Source organism: Neopsephotus bourkii, unplaced genomic scaffold (assembly GCF_033783945.1).
Source record: "Neopsephotus bourkii isolate Nb327-2 ecotype Australia unplaced genomic scaffold, CSIRO-AGI_Nbou_v1 NB_1139, whole genome shotgun sequence".
Classification (NCBI taxonomy): Eukaryota; Metazoa; Chordata; class Aves; order Psittaciformes; family Psittacidae; genus Neopsephotus; species Neopsephotus bourkii.
The window spans coordinates 864024-882937 of record NW_026901625.1 but is presented as its reverse complement, the minus strand read 5'-3'; the positions used below and the strand labels follow the sequence as shown (position 1 = coordinate 882937).

Sequence of the window (18914 nt, the reverse complement as noted above, 5' to 3'; positions counted from 1 at the left end):
GGGGGCCGGGTGATGGTGAATATGAGCTATTGTGACCGGGAGCACAGAGCGACCTGCAGAGGTGATCAAACGGCCCAAGCCAGCGCGGGAAGGGGTGGGGTGGAGGGGGACATCCAAAAAAGCCCTTGTCCCTCTTCAGATCTCCCCTTATCTCCCCGACTATCTCCGGGGCTTAGCCTGGGTGCACTCGCTGGCAATTACCTGCCCCAAGCCAATCAGGCGCCGAGCACAGCCCTCGGTCCCCTTCACCGGGGTGGTTTATAAATGACTCACGGGCTGCTTGGAGCCCAGCCCTGGCGCAGCTCCTCGCCTGCACCTCTCGCCCCATCGCGGCTCCCCCCCAGCATCGGCCCTTCCTCGGCGCAGGTAACCCCGCTCCAACAATCGTGCTCTTTGTCTGGGTGGGCGTGGGGGATTTGCACAGCTCCGGGTGGGAGCTGCACTATTTGGAGAACTGGTACTTCTATCCCCCCCCCCCCGACCCTTCTCTTTTCTCCCTCCTTTTGCAAAAGGGGGGTTTCCAGCAGCAGATTTACTCAGGAATTAGCAACACCAAGGATCCAAGGGCGTGATTGATGGAGAGAGGCTGGAAGAGCCAAATGCGTGACTTCATTATTGCTAGAATAAATCCTGCCATCTTATCCTGGCTGGCTCCTGCTGCGCTCCGTAAAGGGGGGAGTGCCTGGGATAGGAGAGGCAATACCAAAGACAGAGCATTTATATATATATATATAACATCTATATTAATATATTGATGTACCTCTTCACACAAGTTTTATAGGTTTATATAACATTGATATATATGTTTCTGGGTCCTTGTTGTCATCAGAACTTTCTGTGCTCGATGGAAAGTGGTCCCTGCCCCGAAGATGCTGCAGAGTTTGCACATACAGGCACCTGGAGGCAATGGGCGAGGAGCAGTGTTTGTGAGCTGGAATCTACCCTAGGCAAAGGGTCTCAGCTCCTGGTGCATGGGGGCATGTGCACATGCAACCAGATGAGGAAGGAGTGTTAAAGCTGGGAATGAGAAGTGCTCCCAGACTGAGCACAGCATCTCTCATTGCTCCCAGTGTCATTTCATGGGATGTTTAGGTCCCGTTTGGGCAGTGGCCCTCATGCACAGGTAATAGAAGATATCCCCATAAGCCTGCTCCACTGGGTAAACTGCTGCTCACGCAGCGGGGATGCTTCCGCTCTGCCCTGATAAAACTCACCCACACCTCATTTGTAAGCAAGCTGAAAACCTGGGGACCCGTCCTAATATTTCCCTTGGAGATAAGTCCTTGCAGTGCCATTTGTTGCTGGCCACACTCTTTTTCTGCCCCGAGCTGAAGATTTCCAGTACAGGAACACTGTCTCATCCTCGACCGCTGGGAAAGGATGGACTGGCTGACCCCAGAGGTGTTTTTCCTTCCCAAAGGAGCATTTGCAGCAGGCATCCTGGGTAAGTGCAGGAATGCTGCAGTCTGCAAACCTGGTAATTCCTTGGGATTTGCACTGCCCACCTACTCTTCAAAGGCAGAGGGCAAGGTCTGTGTTGGAGGCATGTGGGGAGCAGGAGGCTGCAATGGGTCCATCCCTAATCAAACCACACAAGGAACAGGCTCCATCACCCCTGTGTCAGTGCGGGGCAGATCCCCCATGCCCCCGGCTTGTGCTGCATTGAACAGCATACAGAGAGCTGCTGAATACAAGCATTTTACTCCACAAACACCCTTTGGCTTCACCTGCAGTGGCTGGCAGATGTCTGCAGATCTCATTATGCTGGTTACCAAGTGCAGAGCTAGTTTGGTTAGAAACTCGTGTGAAGTGGTACATCAAACATTGGCACCGGCCCAGCGACGGCAGAACAAGAGTCCGGCTCCTGCCCAGTGCCTGCGCTGGGCTGGGTCACTTAGAACCAGCAAAGAGGCATCTGCCCGATGGAAATCACCTACTGAACACGCCAAATATTTGATGTAAGCAAAGGGAGAACACACTGATTTAATGCCTGCCTGCCCCGCGGCAACAGTGCAGCAGTGGAGGAACTCGGCTGCTCCCAAAGGGGGATGCTAACACCGAGGCTGCAGCACGGGATGGAAAGGGGGGAGCTGGAGGGAAGCAGGGATGTCTCCTCCCTGCCCTGCACCCGTGGTGTGCGGATCCCTCCGTGCCTCCCCACGTCAGGCAGGGCCAGTTAACACCTCCCAGCACCCCTCTCCCTCCTTCTCCATGTCCCCCTCTGTCTGGAGTTCATTCCATCAGCCGTCATGACGGGTCCTTGCGTGCTGCTTGGGGTAAAATGGATTGAAACAGCTTTGCTTTATGAACTTTATGGGCTCTGGCATTTTGCCCTTTCTGATGCTAAAAGCCCTTCTTGGGATAGGATGTTTTCCATAACCGATCCGTCTGCTCGCCCAGCATCAGCCTCTGCTAAACCCCAGCTCCAAATGTGAGCAATCAATGTGTGGCACCGGGTGTGCTGGCTGCTCAGCTCCGGGAACAGCCACCGCTGCCCTGCTGCTGCCTCTTCCCTTCCCCACGTCACTGGGAAAGGTGATTTTACCTCTATGCTTGTGCCAGAAACATGGGATCCAGATCTGGCTTTCCCACTGCAAGGTGCAGATGAACCCTATTCAGAGCCAAAGGGAAAACGAAACTCAATTGGATCAGAGTGATTTTAGCTGTGAGGAAAGAGGTGTGGGCAATGGCTGAAGACACTAACCCCCAGGAACATGCTGGGGGTCCCCTTGTGTGGACCATCATCCACACTCGGTCCTGCCTGGTCCCTGGTGCCAGGAGGTCAGAAAGAGGGAACAACCGGGGAGCATCCAATAGAGGTGGATTACACAACATCCTCCTGCAAGCCCTGAACCGGCTGACAGCAAACCCTCCTCTTCCTCCTGCCTGTGTGCTCTGTGCACTCAGCCCCATAGCAGAGGTGTGAAAGGGGCAGAGCCCAGCAACGCAGCCGCCCTGCCCCGTGCCCCAGTGGGAAGCAGAGCGCAGGTTCCAGGGCAGGAGGTGACAGGTTCCTCGCTGACCTTGCAGCACTTGGGCCCTTTCACCGCCTTGCCCCAGGGCTTCCATGGCACCTGCAGCCGGAGCCGGGAGCGGGAGGCTGGGAATCGCCGTGGATTCAGTGCTGAGGGCACTGATTGCGGGGAGCAGGAGTCAAGACCTTGTCCTGGTGTCGCAACCGAACCCTTGCACCTGCGCTTGCTCGTGCAGGCAGACCTTGCCTCCTGGGGTAGGGGGGAGCTGCTTTTTACAACCGGTTCTTGGGCAACTTTGCTGGGAAAGAGGTGTTTTCGGCGAGGATTCCCCCAGGATGTGGAGGGGAGCAGACCTCCATCAGCCGAGCAGCAATCAGCAGACCTGTGTGTGCATTGCCTTGTGCAAGGAGAAGGGGGATGGAGAAGGGGCAGGCGAAGGAGGAAATGTTGTTTCCAGAGCACTGACTTTTGCTCCCTTAACTGTAGCAGAGGCATTCCCTGAATGTCCAGCTCTTGCACTGGGATCAATCCGGCCCCTTGTACCACATGTAAGGCAGTGAACAGATTGCTTCCCCACTCCCGCTCCTTGGTCTGGGGTCCCTTTTCCATGCCTATGCCAGCGAAGGCAAGCGGCTTTATGCCAGTGGCTCCTATCAGCACTAGCCAGAAACCTCAATGTGACTTTCCTCTTCCCAAACACAGCTATCACCAGCGCAGGGATGGAAGATAAGAGCTCAGTGAGTGCATGCGCAAGATGAACACTGGAAAAGGTCCATGCTTGGCATGCACAGGCTGCTTTGAGGCTGCTGGGGCAGGGGTCAGCCAGGTAGGAGCCCATGGGTCTCTTAGCTGATGATCTACTGGTACAGTACCTTTCACCCCCGTCATGCCCTCGGAGCTCAGCAGCTCTGCCTTCATTCCCTGCCTGTCCTCAGCCTGCCACAGTTTCTCAGTGCATTTATCACTGGGGCCAAACTTCACACTCCTCATGGGAATGGGCTGCCTGGAAAGCTTGGAAGAGGAGCTCTGCACGTGGAGCTCTTCCCCCAGAACTCGTCCTTTCATTGCCACACCATTGTGGAACTGAGCTGTGAACACCCTGCTCCCTGGCTCTCTGCTTCTCCCTCCATGCCCATCGCATTGCTCCAGCATCCTGCCCCGGCCCTGCAGCCCTGCTCTTATCCCACCACCACCAGCACAGCTGGCTTTGCCTTTTGTGCAAGGAGCAGTCCCGCAGCTGGTTCCCTTTAATTGTGAAACCTCCGAGGTTTAACCCGCTGTTTGATGTAGGGCAAGGCCAGCGATAAGCCAAGGCAAGAGCCTGACTCTGTCCGAGAGGCTGACATCATTAGCCTGTTTGTTTAAGATGGAATTTAATCATGGGGATATTTTCCCCTTGATACTTGCCTTGTTTATTATTTCCCCTGATTGCCAGCACTTTCGCTCAGCAGGGAAATTCATTAAGGCGCTGGGATAGAGCCGGCTGCTCCAGGCTGGCTGGTGGCAGGGAAGCGATGGAGCCCAGACAGAAACCAAGAGGGGCTTCTTGCCCCAGAACCTGGCGGGGTTCTCACCCTTCACATGCCTGTTGCTGAACCTCGACCTGGGCCACACGATGGAAACTGGCAATGGAGAGCAGAGCTGTGGGGCTGGGAGCTGGGAAAGGCTGGGTATGATGGGAACCTGCCCAGCAACGGGAGCGGGAGGCAGAGACAAGGCTCCTGCAGCCTGACGTGGGAAAAGCAGGGAATGACCGGTTATCAGATGGGCTCCCAGTATGGGCATCGGGACTGGGAAAGAGCCTGGGACACTGCTCAGTGTTGGCCTGCACCAATCCTCTGAGAGGTAAAGCTTGGGATTGCTCTTGGAAGGGTATCTCCAGCTGAAAGGGAGCCGCAGGGACTCCAGTGCCTGCAGAGGGCACTGGATTCAGCACCTGGTAATGCAGGAAGAGGGACACAGGATCATAGCATGGATTGGGTTGGACACGTCTCCTCTTTGCCTTAACTGCCCCCCAGGGACACACTTGGGTCTCTCCCAGAGCCTGGAATCAGAAACACAGCATTGCTGGAGCTGTTCTACAGCAAAGGCACCGGATTGCCCCCAGGATCAAGGCAGGAGTGGGGTCCATGACCTCCCTTTCGGATCCCATTAGCTCCTATTTGCATAATGATCCCATTGACCTAAATTCTCCCAAGTTTCAGGTGCCTGCATCATCCTTCCCTTCCTGCCCTGGGCTGCTGGGCCACTGCTCCCTGTTAGTCACATCTTCCAGCCCCTAGCCCGAGGTAACTGCTTATCAGCCAGGGCTGACCCTAGTCCTGTGGATGGGCATTTTGCCAGGGCACTCAGTGCCTTCACCGCCTTCAGCAGTGCCAGCAGAGGGGAGAGGAGGATCTCCCTCATTCAAATCACTGTGGGAGCTCTCAGCAACGGGGCTGTTGTTTCTTGGTGCATTCTCCTGCCTGAATCACCAGCTTTTTCCACCCCCTCTTCCACTCCTCTGTTGGGCAATGACCCACTTAGATACAAGCCATACCACAAATAATTACCAAGATCCCTGGTTTATACCTGACCACTTCCTTCCTCCACTCCCAGCCTCTCCAGACTGATTCTCCCACTTCCAGGGAATCGCTGGTCATAGTAAAATGAGGGTTCTGTGGAATTTACCCTCTTTGGTAAGACCCAGACACCAGGCAGGACTAGTGCATCCAGATATTCAGGCATCTTCCTCACTGGAATGAAACAGCAACAGTTATCCTTGCACACATCACTTCCTAGGCTTGTCCCCTGGCAAGTGAGGGACGGGATGGCTGCTGGATGCAAATGAGCTCCTTTGGCAGTGGAAATGAGCCCTCGGGTGGAAACTGCCTTTAGTCAGGACCTACTTTGCCTTGCAAAGCCCGGCCAACCCTGCTGGCAGGTGGGGAAACTGAGGCACGGGGAAGGTCAAGTGGTTTGCCCAAGGCAAAGAGGCAGTGACGGCGGAGCTGAGGCTGCCACCCCTGCTCCTGTGCTGCACAACCCAGGGCGCGCTCCGGTCCCCTTCCCGCTCATCAGCATCACCTCCAGGGAGCCGGGGAAGGATCCCAGTGCCGGGGAGCAGCAGCCCCTGGTGCCGGGAGGAGCCACTCCCAGGACCTGCCCCTGCGCCACAGGGAAACTATTTAGGGTGGAGATGTGTGGGGAGGGCTCGCAGGCGCTGGAGGTGTCCGGTCTGTTATAGCGCAGGTGGGGCCGGCTCCACTCACATTCCTGCCTTTGCTTTTCCCTCTTGTTCCGTGCCGGGAGCAGAATCCAATGATCCAGAGATGAACCAGGCCAGGCCTCGCTACGTCATCGAGCGTCCTGCCTATTCCCTCAGCCTCTTCGATGAGGAGTTTGAGAAGAAAAGCAGAACTTACCCCGTTGGGGACAAGCTGAGGAGCCTCTTCAGGTAACAGAGCAGGGGCTGAGCCGGGACCAGGCTCGCTCTGGAGCTGGGCTGCAATTCACCCCTGGGGATGTAGTTTCCATTTCCACCCTGGGAAACCTCCGTGATGTTCAGGGCTCGGGGGGATGAAAGGCACAGGAGAAATGCAGATCGTGTTGGAGCAAGTGGAGCTGGTTTCTCCCTGCTGGCAGGAACGGTTTGCACTGAGAGTGTTTGGGATGCGGGGGTCTTTTCCAATGGGGATGTCGGGATGAGGGGGGTATCCTTGTATCAGCTGCCTGATTAAAACCAGCACTGCCCTTCCTTAAAGGAAGATTAATAATTGTGCAAATAAAGATGAATAAACTGGCTGAGCACTGTCTTGGAAATCCAGCCCCATTGCTTGGAAGAAGGAGGCAGTAGCACAGGGAAGCAAGACCATACACGTTAGCTGGCAGAGACAGTGCATGTGCCAACCCAGAAGCAGTCTGGGCTTAGGATTTGCTGTGGGAGAAAGACTGAGGCATTCCTAGGATGACCCTCCCTTGCTTCCTGCCTTCTTAGTGCTCGTTTTCCCCGTCTCCTCCAGGTGTTCAGCATCCAGACTCAAGCTCATCCTCTTCAGCCTCTTCCCCATCCTCGTGTGGCTTCCCAAGTATAAAATCAAGGAGTACATCCTGCCTGATGTTCTCGGAGGGGTCAGCGCGGGGACGATCCAGGTGCCGCAAGGTGAGCTGCGATGACTCGGGGTCACTGAGGGGGGACGGCACTAAGCCAGCTCAAGGAGAAGCCTGCACAAGTCCAGTTTGGGGGGGATTAGCTGCCTTTATTGAAGATGTGCATGCACCTAAGCTCTGCCTCTGACCTCATTGTCCCTGTTGTCCTCTGTGGTGCCTTTCCCTGCCCTCCTTGGCCTCTTCCCACAGCACCTTCTTGGAGCTGGCATGAGTGTGAGCATGGCAAGGGGCTGACACCATCCTCACAGACCCATTTCCCTTGTGTTTTCCAGGGATGGCCTTTGCACTCCTGGCCAATCTGCCTCCTGTCAATGGGCTCTACTCCTCCTTCTTCCCGCTGGTAACATACCTCTTCCTTGGGGGCATCCATCAGATGGTCCCAGGTAAGAGTCTGCACAGCAACCGCCTGCACAAGGCAGTTAAATACTGGCTGGGCATACTCAGTGTGTTCCAGAATAGAGATGTTCGGGCATGTTTGGTCTGCCAGGGGTCTATGGGATCCCATATTCTGGCTGCACAGCAGGATCTCACCCCACTGACCCACAGCCGCATCCTGCCACGGGGCTGGTTGTGCTGATGAGCTGGGTGACTCGGTCCAAACGCCTTCCAGGACAGGATGCTCTCTAGAGAAAGGCACTGACATCACTGTGCTGTGCTGCAGGTACGTTTGCAGTCATCAGCATTATTGTTGGCAACGTCTGCAATGAGCTGGCTCCGGAGTCGGACTTCCAGTACTTCAACCACACCAGTAATGAGACCAGTGTGAACACCACAGCCCTGGAGGCAGCCAGGCTCGAGATCTCGGCCACCTTGGCCTGCCTCACCGCCATCATCCAAGTAAGGACTCGTATGGCTCCCACATGGTGTCAGCCACGCAGAGATGGTGGCAGGAGGTGCCAGAAGAGGCCCCACTTGGAGTGGGCGATGCCTCGGGTTTGGGGGGATCCCAGTTTCGGTGTGAAACCCTCCCGGAGCGGAGCAGGCTCCCACCAGAGGCTCCATGCTCCTGACACCCCCCTGTCTGTCCTGCCCTAGCTGTGCCTGGGATTCGTGCAGTTCGGCTTTGTTGCCATCTACCTCTCCGAGTCCTTCATCAGGGGCTTCATGACAGCAGCAGGGCTGCAGATCCTCATCTCCGTGCTCAAGTACGTCTTCGGCTTGACAGTCCCGTCTTACACCGGGCCCTTAGCTATCGTCTATGTAAGTGGGTGCCTCCCCTGCACCTCCTTCCCCAGTGACACCCCACCGCAGGCACCCGGGCAAGGGGGGCTTGGGGAGAAGGAAAGGGTGGAGAAAAGGGGAATACGGATGTCCCATGCTGCTGCCATTGTTTCCTTACAGTGTTATCTGTCTGTTAGCTTCCAATTAGAACCACTGAAAGGGGCCTGGGATTTGGGGAGAACATGAACTGTGCTTTACAGCAGGAGCCTTGCACAGTTGTGATCAACAGAAACCTTTCCTATGAGCAGCATTCCCCATTCCTGGGCTTTCCTGCATCTCCCATGGATGCGTCCTCCACTGATGCAGCTAGAACTGCATTTAAGTGGAGAGCACAGCCCCAGGGCTGCTTGCTGATCTCAGCAGCAGGGTTTCTAGTGCTTCCCTCACCCTCGTCACCTCTCAGGCTGTTTGCAGTGGATTGTGGTAACAAATGATCTCCATTCTGCTGCCCACGCTGTCCAGAGTCTCTGGCTCCCTTTGACACCTTCTCCTCTTCTTTCCCCTTTAGACATTCATTGACATTTGTAAAGGTCTGCCCCAAACCAACGTCGCCTCCCTGGTCTATGCCTTGGTCAGTGCTGTGCTCCTGATCATTGTCAAGGAGCTCAACCTGAAGTACATGAAGAAGATCCGGATGCCCATCCCCATGGAGATCATCATTGTAAGTGACACGTGAGCTGTTCCTTAGGTCCTGCAGGAGCCAGTCCCTCTCCTTACCTGACAGTAGAGTGACTATGATGTGGTCCTCACATGTCTTGGGCCATCCTCATGGAGGATACCTTTGATGCCCATCTCATCCCTGTTACACTGCACCTGCATCCTGGTGATGCTGAGGATGAGGAACATAACTACTCATGGGGAAGGTCTCTCCTTCCCTAGCCCAAATCTGGTGCTAATGTTGCACTGTCAGCCCCAGGAGTACAGCAAGCTTAGTGCTCCTGAGAGACCTCGTGCTCCTTCTGCTCACTGCTCTCTTATCCCCTGTCCTTCCAGGTAATAGTTGCCACTGCCATCTCTGGCAGCTTTAACATGCCTGAGAAGTACGGCATGCCCGTTGTTGGGAAGATCAGCATGGGGTAAGTGCCTGTGCGGGTCTGACTCAACTTCCAGCTCATTTTCCTTCCTCCTCCTCCTCCTGCAGCCTTCCCTGCTGTATGACAGCCCCCTTCCAGCACTGCACCTCCTTACCCAGGCGCCGCCATCCCTCCGAGCTGTCCATGGGGTTATGGCATTCCCAAGCACCCGCTCCGCTCGTGTCACAGCTGCTTCCCTCCTCTGCCCCGCGCGCAGGTTCCCAGCACCAACGCTGCCCCTGGTGCACAAGTGGAAGGACATGATCGGCACCGCCTTCTCCCTCGCCATCGTGAGCTACGTGATCAACCTGGCCATGGGGAGGACGCTGGCAGCCAAGCACGGCTACGACGTGGACCCCAACCAGGTAACGCTTGGCCTGGGAGGACGCAGCCAAGGAGCTCTCAGGCGTGAAGGGAAAACCTCGCTGTGTGAATGGGAGGCTTTCAAACGCGCCCTGCTCCTGCAGCCCTGCTGCTCCCGTGCATGGGCTCACGTGGCAGCTTGCCATGGAGCGGGGAGAGGACATGGCAGATCCATCCGTGTGCACCGGAGAGCCTGCAAGGGGAAGGGAGCCTCAGGCTGAGCCCTGTGCTGGCAGAGGCTGCGTGCTTGCTGCTGTTGGAGCACAACGAGCACGTGTGGTTCTCACCAAGCAAAGACCTGGATTCCTGGTGTGTCACCCAGATACTGCGGGAGGCAGGACATTAAATAACCCTCTTTTGTCATCCCTGGCACAGCGGCAGCTCTCAATAGCAGCCGCACATACCGCACGGAGCCCTGCCCTGCCTGCGTCAACTGATGACAACGTGTTGATACGGGATCGTGCTGCCGGGTCTCCCTGCTACAGCAGAGCCCAGCTCAGCTCTCAGTGCGAGGAAAGGGTCTGGCACACGCCACAGGGTCCCTTCCCCGGCCACGCGATGCCCAGGCTCAGGCAGCAGCTCTCCTGCTCACACCCACTGTGGCATCTCTCCTCTCTGATGGCCGTGTCCCTGTCTCCATAGGAAATGCTGGCCCTGGGCTGCAGCAATTTCTTTGGCTCCTTCTTCAAAATCCACGTGATCTGCTGCGCCCTCTCCGTCACTCTCGCCGTGGATGGGGCAGGAGGGAAGTCACAAGTGAGCATCTTCTCCTCTTCCTCGCCTGGACCACAGAGGAGCTGTGTGCTGCCGGCCTGGCATCGCCGCTGCGGCTCTGGAGTGCTCCAGGCTGCTGGGGTTAAAGCAGAGCCCCCTCCCTCCCAGCCCCATTTCATTCCCGGGATGATTCTCTGGATCGGCCATGCTGCAGGGCTGTAAATCCCAGCCTGGATTCCCTGCCCCAGCAGCCTGAGGGAGGGCTGGGGTTATCTGTGGGATCTGCAGAATCCTCACCTCTGCCTTGCTGCAGAGGGCAGTTATGCCACGGGCTGGAGCAGCAGGAGACAGAAGCCTGGGGGTTGGGGGGGTGCATTAGGAAGCCCCTGATGTCTCTGTATGCGATTCCTTTCCCCCTTTGCTGCAGGTGGCAAGCTTCTTTGTGGCCATGGTGGTGATGGTGACCATGCTGGCGCTGGGCATCTACCTCGAGCCCCTTCCAAAGGTAACGCACATCTGTGCACACAACGCGCTCCATGCACCCGAGGCAGGGCAGGGGCTTGCTCCAAACCCCCTGATGCAAACTGCTGCCAGCACCGGGTGCTCCTGCCTGTTTGCACTGAGGCTCTGCAGGAGAGAGCAGTGTGAATGATCCCACCCAGAGCCAAGCGGGATTCTGTGTCTGTCGCCCTTCCCATCCAGAGAGAGGGCTGGAGCAGCTCTGCCCTGGAGCCAGGCTGAGAGAGCTGGGCTGGGGCAGCCTGGAGAAGAGAAGGCTCCTGAAGGGGAGACCTTAGAGCAGCTCCAGTGCCTAAAGGGGCTGCAGGGAACCTGGAGAGGGGCTTGGGACAAGGGCCTGTAGGGACAGGGCAAGGGGAATGGCTTGAACCTGCCCGAGGGGAGACTGAGCTGAGCTCTTAGGCAGAAGCTCTTCCCTGTGAGGGTGCTGAGGCGCTGGCACAGGGTGCCCAGAGAAGCTGGGGCTGCCCCATCCCTGGCAGTGCTCAAGGCCAGGTTGGACGCAGCCTTGACTGATCCAACCCCATCTCCTCCTCAGTCTGTGCTGGGAGCCCTCATCGCAGTGAACCTCAAGAACTCCCTCAAGCAGCTGGCGGATCCCTTCTACCTGTGGAGGAAGAGCAGGCTGGACTGCGTGAGTGCTGGGCACGGGAGGCAGCGCAGCCGCAGGGCAGAGCCTCTGGGGAGCAGGAGGATGCTCTCAGCCCCCCGTGGTGGGATCTTGGCTCCCAACCCTTCAGCACCAAGGCCCGGAGCAGCAGCAGAGCCCAGCTGAGCACTGTCACGCTCAGCGCACGGCTCACAGGGGCCTGAACTATTCCCTGCTCTGGGTAAATGCCAATCAAGCGCGGGAGCCTGTTTGCCCAGAACTAGCCAAACCGGCCCTGCTCGGTGCCGCAGTCAGGGCTGCAGGAGTCACACAATAGCCCTGCAGGGTGAGGAGAGCCCTCGCAGTGATAAGGACTCGAGGCAGGGGTTGATGGATAAACCCAGGCAGGGGGTGAGGGGGGCGAGACGGGATTTGGAAGGGTCTGACATAAACCAACAGTGTCTGAAGGGCTCCCATGGAGCGGGACACGGAGCCAGCGACCTGCCAGTGCCTGGCACACGGCCTATGGGGGAAACGAGGAGTCCAAAGGGGCTGGACTGAGTCCAGAGCTGCCCCAAAGCAGTGTTCAGACAGGGATGGAGATGGGTGAGCAGAGCAGGCAGAGGGCTCACGGGGGTGGGATCAGGAGGGAAAGGCACCCTCCATCCACACATGGAATCATGGAATGGTTTGGGTTGGAAAGGACCTTAAGATCATCCAGTTCCAACACCTGTCACAGGCAAGGATGCCTCACACCAGACCAAGCCACCCAAGGCTCTGACCAACAAGGTCTTAAACACTGCCAGGGATGGGGCAGCCACAGCTTCTCTGGGTACCCTGTGCCAGCGCCTCAGCACCCTCACAGGGAATAGCTTCTCCCTTATCTCCAACCTGAACTTCCCCTGTTTCAGCACTAAGTGCAGGGATCCCTCACAGCCCAGAGCGGAGTCTGGATGGAGGGAAGCCCTTCTTGTCATTTATATGTACAATGCATGTGAATGAAGATGCTGACATCAAAATTACCCTGATTTCTCCCAGGTCAAAGTTAGGTTTTATCAGGGTTGAGGATGGGATTATAATAACCTGATGGTGATTCTCAGAGGGCATGGTTGTATGGATACAGTTATATGGATATGGTTATATGAACTGGATGATCCCGAGGTCCTTTCCAACCCAAACCATTCCATGATTCTATGAATTCAGGTCCTGGCCTTTTCACCCTGATCTGTGTAGTTCTTGGGGTGCAGGATATCAGCACAGAACCATTCTCCATCCCTCCCCATGCCCATGGCAGAGGAAGAGGTTGTGCCATGCTCTTCTCTCCCTGCAGCTGGTCTGGCTGGTGAGCTTCCTGTCCGCCTTCTTCCTGAGCCTTCCCTACGGAGTCGCTGTGGGCGTGGGATTTTCCGTGCTGGTCGTGGTTTTCCATACCCAGTTGTAAGTCCCGGGAGCAGCCCCAAAGAGCAAAAAGAGAAGGAAAACCTCACGACAGATTCCTTTTATGAGCGACCTCTGGCCCGAGCGGGGCAGGGGCTGCGGCAGGAGCCCGGGGGAGTGCAGGTGTCCTCCTGGAATGTGCAAACAGGAATGGCAGGCGCTAATTTACTGCCGGCCCTGTGCACATCCCAAGGCAGGGGAAGGCTGAAGGAATCCGCTCCAGCTGCCTGCATAGTTCCCAGCAGAAAGCCCTGCTCGGAACGTGGACGTGTGTGAAGGTTTCACACCGGGTTTAATCCATTAAAGCCCTTTATTGACATTTCCCAGCCTGGGATCTTAAACTGCTGACTCTTTGGGGTTTGTACCCTATAGACTCTGCAGGGATGAAATGGAGGTGTTTTCATGAAGCCAGTTTTCATCCCCTGCTATGGAATGTGGAGCGAAGCAGTTTGCTTCTCCTCCACCACTTACTCTAACGCTGGTTGCCCCTTCTCTCCCAGCCGAAACGGCTCTGCCCTGGGCCAGATCACTTCCACTGACATCTACAAGAACCCGAAAGCCTACAGCAAGGTAAGCAGAAACACGGAACGCTTTGGGTTGGAAGGGACCTTAACATGATCCAGTCCCAACCCCTGCCACGGGCACTTGAGCATCCGTTCTCTGGCACAGTGTGGTGAGGACGCTCGAGCCCATGAGGTTGGCTGCTGTCTGGTTTCAGGGGTAGCAGGAGAGCTGCTGCTGTTACCTGCTGCCCCAAGCCCCCATCACCCTGCAGCACCCCAGCAGGCCTGGGCTGAGCTCTTGTCTCTGTTGCAGGTGCATGAACTTAGTGGCATTAAAATCGTGACCTACTGCTCCCCACTGTATTTTGCCAACTCAGAGATCTTCCGGGAGAAGATCATAGCCAAGGTGAGTGCTGCCCTAACACCCTCCTGCTTGCAGCCAGCCCCAGACGGCCCTTGCTCCCTCTGGCATCGCTGCACGGAGTTAACTCAGCCTAGGATGGCCACATGCAGCAGCAAAGCACCAGGCTCTGGGTGCTTTATGCCAAAGCAAAGCCTCTTTCCCACAGACAGGGGTGGATCCTGGCAAAGTGTACCTGGCCAGGAGGAAGTACGTGAAGCGGCAGGAGAAGGGCACAGCACAGCCACCACCAAACCTACCCAAACTCCTGCTGCGGCAGAACAAGGTAACTCGGTCTGGGTTCCTGTGTTGAGGAATGGGACCCCAAGTCCCCATCAAACAGCTCCTCTTGACACAGGATTTTCTGCACTGTCTTCCTGACCACACTTTGCTTCCTTTCCTTCCCACCTACATCTCCATTCCTCCCAACAGCCTAAACCTTAAGATGCAGCAGAACAGGAAGTGGCTGGGATTAAGAAAGCTGTAGAGATGGGAACAGGGTGAATGATCTGCTAGGAACTGGGCTTGCCCTCTTTCTTTAAAGATGCCCTTTGTCAGCATTTCAGGGTAGACGTGCCCTTCTGAAGCACATTTCCCAGCTTCACTGGAGCAGCCTTGAAGCACGTGAACAGGAATAACTTGAGATTAACTCACTGTACCCCAACCCCAAGGGACTTTCAGTCCAGCACCAGGCTGGAGTTGGTCCAGATTAAACCACTTCCTGCCACCGACTACTTGAGGTGCATTCACACGTCAGGACCTCGGCTCGCCCTGCCCTCACTGCACCTTTCTGCTTTGCTGCAGACCTTGTCCTTGCAAGAGCTCCAGAAGGACTTTGAAGGCAGCTCTCCAACAGACACCAACAACAACCAGACGACCGCTAACGGGGCCAGCATCTCCTACGTGACCTTCCAGCCCGCAGCCCCCAGCGGCGCTGGCTCCAGTGAGCTGGGCAGCACTAGTACTGCACAAGGAAGCACTGTCCTGCCTGCAGCAGAGCTGGACCCTGTGATGACAGCACCGCCCTACCTCAGCTTCCACACCATCATCCTGGACATGAGCGGAGTGTGTTTTGTTGACCTCATGGGCACAAAGGCGCTGGGCAAGGTCAGTTGTGTTCTCCAAACACAGGCAGGCAATTGGGCAGCTTGGATAAAGGTGTTTGCCCTCCTCACCAGAGGCTTTCTCCTTCAGCATTCCCAGGACCCGCGGAAAGCCCTGGACCAAAGGCTTCACGTGTAAATACACAGCTGGAGCAGAAGTGTTATTAATCCGCTCTCTCCCTTCTCATCCCTTCTAGTTGTGTTCCAGTTACCAGAAGATCGGGATTAAAGTGTTCTTGGCAAACGTGCAGGGTAAGAATCCACACAGAACACATTTCCATGTGATCTCCCCCCATTCGTGTGCCCCTGGCAGACAGACCTTTTTGTGCTCCTTATGCAAACTGTGTGAGCTGTCAGCCTTTGACGGACCAGACTAGCCCAGACGAAAGAAGAGAACAGAAGAAAGGAAAGAGAAACCCTGTTCTCTGTGTGTGAAACAGCTCCTTTCACTTGGGAAGGGATCCAGGTGGAACTTCTCCATGTTTAGCATGTAGGAAAACAGATCCCTGCACTAATTCCTGCAGCAGACCTGTTTCTTCTCCATGCATCCCAGCCCTGCTTTAGCTCACAGGACCACTGTCAGCCTTCGGAGCCTTCCTTCTTTGGTTTCCTTCTTGCTCATGGGCCTTTCCTTTCTTCAGCCCAGGTTTACAATGACATTAGCACAGGCGGAGTCTTTGAGGAAGGAGGCCTGGACCGAAGCCACCTCTTCCTGACAATCCATGATGCCGTCCTGTTTGCACTGGCAGATACCAAAGCAGTTGTCCGCCCACCCAGCTTAGAAGAGGTAAATTTGCCCCCCAGGATCTCTCCAGCTCACAGGACTCTACTGTGAGGTTTACACACTGCACAGGGGCAGAATAACCCAACACTGCACCCTTCTGCTTCATCTCAAGCAGCAAAGGTCTAAATCCTACAGAACATTTCACCTCCTAATTCTGAGGTCTGGGCTGGCACCTGTGGTTTGAATTGATTCAATCCCTACCTGGGAGATGAATGTTGGCCCAGCCTGGAGAAGCCAAAAGAGCTGTGCCAACACTATGCCCTCATTTTGGTGTTGGCTGGGATATGCAGCCGCATACAAAGGCAGAATTTGACCCCCAGAGATGAAAGCAAAGCACATTCACCAGTCCGGGAATAGCCCCAGCATCCCTGAACGCTTCCCTTGGTGGGAGGAGGAAAGGCTGAGGCAGGGATGTGGCACATGCTCACAACACAGGCTACTTCCCCAGAAGCAGGCTGGTTTATTGCATGGTAACTGGAGCTGGAAGCAGGGCAGTGTCAGTCAGTTATCCCCTAGAACAAGTGAGGGTATCTCCTATCTCAGCAGAGAGATCTCTACATGCCAGCTCAGTCAGAGGAGATAAACCCCTGCAATGGGATTCCTTCTGTGCCTCTTCTTCCTGGGCATTTCCCTGGGAGCACTTGGGATGTTTTAAGCCCTCTGCACTCCTTCCAACCCCACACTCTGCTAATTCATGGATCTGACTCTCTCCGGCACAGAGGCCAGACCAGACCGAGCTCTCCATCTATGATGAGTCTGCGGATGAAGGCAGCACAGAGTTCAAGAACCTGGAGGAGGTGAGCTCTAGTGCCAGGGTCACTCGTTGAGCTGTGGACGTAAGGTGGCAATCAGAAGCTGTGGTTGGGATTGATGGGATGGGCAGTCCCCTGCACCAGGCACACTGCTAGACACAGAAATGCTTTCAATAGCTGAACACTGATTGAAAGCTCCTGTCAGGAGCTCGGGCAGGCACCTGGATGAGGAGCAGCCCTGGCTCCCCACAGGGCAATCCTTCAATCCAGTCTGGCTCACACATCAGACCTGTGGTCTCCATGCACTGGGGTGAACTTGGAGAACCAGGTTTAGCTCAAGCCCAACAGTCCCTGGTCAAGTTTTCCAGCACCCTTTGTTAATGCTGAAGTTATCTGCACCCACTGAACCCCGGTCCATGGGAGGAGACACATTCCAGCGCTGACCTTCCCCATGCTATCCATGCATGGCTGGAAGCACAGTGACCTCCCTGCCTCCGGCTTTCCCTTGCGGAGCAGGGCTGGGAAGGAAGGGCTGGAGTTTCTGCCCTCGTTCCCCTGTGTGACCAAATGGCTTCTGAGCTGTGCTGCTGGGTGCGTGCCACGCATCAGCCCTAACCCAGCGTGTCTTGTGTGCCCTTTAGGAGATGTTTGGCAGCATGTTCCACTCAGAGACCCAGACAGCTCTGTGAGCACACAGGGAGCCTCAGCACAAGGCAAACCCTCCCAAAGAGCCTCCTCTCTCCCATCCCCTCGTGAAGAGCTGCACTTCTACCGGGGGGACACAAGAAGTTTGCAAAGCAAGAGGCCATCACCCCTCTTGAACCGGTACATTCCTCCCTCCATCCTGCTCTACTTCTGCTCTTGAGAGCAGGCTGCAGAAACCCTGTGGAACTCAGGAAATGCCATCCCATGAACTACAGAAGAGCAGTGAGTTCGTTTCAAGGCAGGTGTCTTAACACAGAGAACAATCACTTGCTATTGCCAAGGGGCCCAGCAGCCAAACTGAGATCTGAGTGTATTTTATGCCTGCAACTGGGGGGCAGCCCGAGTGAGACCAGGACCATCTCAGGCAAAGGAGCCTGCCTCACTAACACAGAGCCAGCCAGCTGGGAGCTTCACCATCCCCAAGTCTGACGTTCTCTTCTATCGGAGTGATGCTAATAACAGCTGCTGTTCTAGTTCCCTTTCCTGATGCCTTCCCTTCTTACCCAGTGCTGATGTTGTGACAGTAATGACAAGATGACAATATGAAGCCTGAAAAATCAAAGCGTAAGCCAAGGCTTAAAGCACCCCTTCTTTCTTCAGTGCATTTCAACCTTCAGTATGGCTTTTATGGCAATAAGGGTAGAAAAGATTTAAGATAAAGACACACTGCAATGGAAACCATTTCCCTTGTTTGAATTGCAAACCTTCCTATAGAGTATTGCCAGCACTGGGATAAAACGCAAGAGTCAACAAGAGAAAGTGAACAGTAACGGAAGCAAAAGTGGACAGTTTGTGATCTTCACGTGAATGCAAAAAATAATGGCCTTAATAATGAAAGTAAATTATAATTTAAGAAGCTATTTCTATTTTATTTCTCTATTAAAAATATCAGCAAGCTTTAATGCGCAGGTTTGAGCTACCTATCCATTACTGAGCTGATTCCCCAGCACATTGCTAGAAGGCTTTGGGGCAAAATTGGGCTTTCCTCCAGCTCCCAGATGTCTCATGTAAGGAAACCAGAACTTCATGCACCATCACAGACACCCATCAAAGGAAGCAATAGCAGGACCCTGCTGCTTTGGTTTTAGGTACCTGAGTCACCATTTCTCTACCTCAGTTTCTGCTTGCGTGGTGCAGGAGAGAAATACAACCAGAGAGGGATGGTTTCCAACAGGAAAACCCCACCAAGTAATGGTTATTGCTTATCTTAATCTTAGAGAGCAGTGCTTTTCCCAGAACCATGTATATAGCTTGTTCTAGAAGTAAAATAGAGATGAATTCTCTTATATTACTCATGGTAATGAGTATGGTAATGGTCATGGTGATTACTCATGGTCTTTTGCTACTGCCCGAGCGCTGCTTTTACTTGCTCTTTGGAAGAAAGCAACCAAGCAATCGGTGCAATGGAACAAGAAACTCTCCTGCAGCAGCAGATCCATGTGTCTGTATCTCTGAGGTGCAATCGCACAACATCGGGGGCAAACGGCCTTGCTGCAGGCACAGTCTCCATTCCCAGGTGCATGGGGAAGTGAATTAGGGAACTGAAATCAAAGCCTGGATGGGAATATCTGCGTTTCCAGTGTCCCTTTACTGCTGTCAAAGCCAGCGCTGCTGCTGTGTAACGGCT

The 18914-nt window shown here is 55.1% G+C and overlaps 1 protein-coding gene across 2 annotated transcripts; it reads left to right on the top strand.

The window, feature by feature from the left end:
• Positions 1-17441, top strand: SLC26A9 (solute carrier family 26 member 9). Of its 2 annotated transcripts, none has more exons than XM_061362846.1 (21): positions 1-366; positions 6270-6411; positions 6977-7116; positions 7397-7507; positions 7786-7961; positions 8160-8324; positions 8854-9006; positions 9339-9421; positions 9636-9783; positions 10424-10537; positions 10923-11000; positions 11553-11648; positions 12934-13040; positions 13541-13610; positions 13857-13949; positions 14113-14229; positions 14748-15050; positions 15244-15298; positions 15688-15833; positions 16550-16627; positions 17224-17441. In XM_061362846.1, exons 2-21 carry the CDS (start codon positions 6287-6289, stop codon positions 17269-17271), a joined length of 2406 nt encoding a protein of 801 aa, XP_061218830.1. In that variant the 5' UTR covers positions 1-366; positions 6270-6286; the 3' UTR covers positions 17272-17441. The 2 variants fall into 2 exon arrangements, with proteins under 2 accessions (XP_061218830.1, XP_061218831.1); XM_061362847.1 differs by lacking the exon at positions 1-366 and adding an exon at positions 4175-4820.
• Positions 17442-18914: the final 1473 nt, after the last annotated feature.

Bases quoted from the DNA above. Each gene is read 5' to 3' on its own strand.
- SLC26A9 (XM_061362846.1), top strand. From the start codon at position 6,287: ATGAACCAGGCCAGGCCTCGCTACGTCATCGAGCGTCCTGCCTATTCC. The intron at 9,422-9,635 runs GTAAGTGCCTGT...CCCCGCGCGCAG, and splicing joins GTTGGGAAGATCAGCATGGG to GTTCCCAGCACCAACGCTGC. The intron at 13,041-13,540 runs GTAAGTCCCGGG...CTTCTCTCCCAG, and splicing joins GTGGTTTTCCATACCCAGTT to CCGAAACGGCTCTGCCCTGG.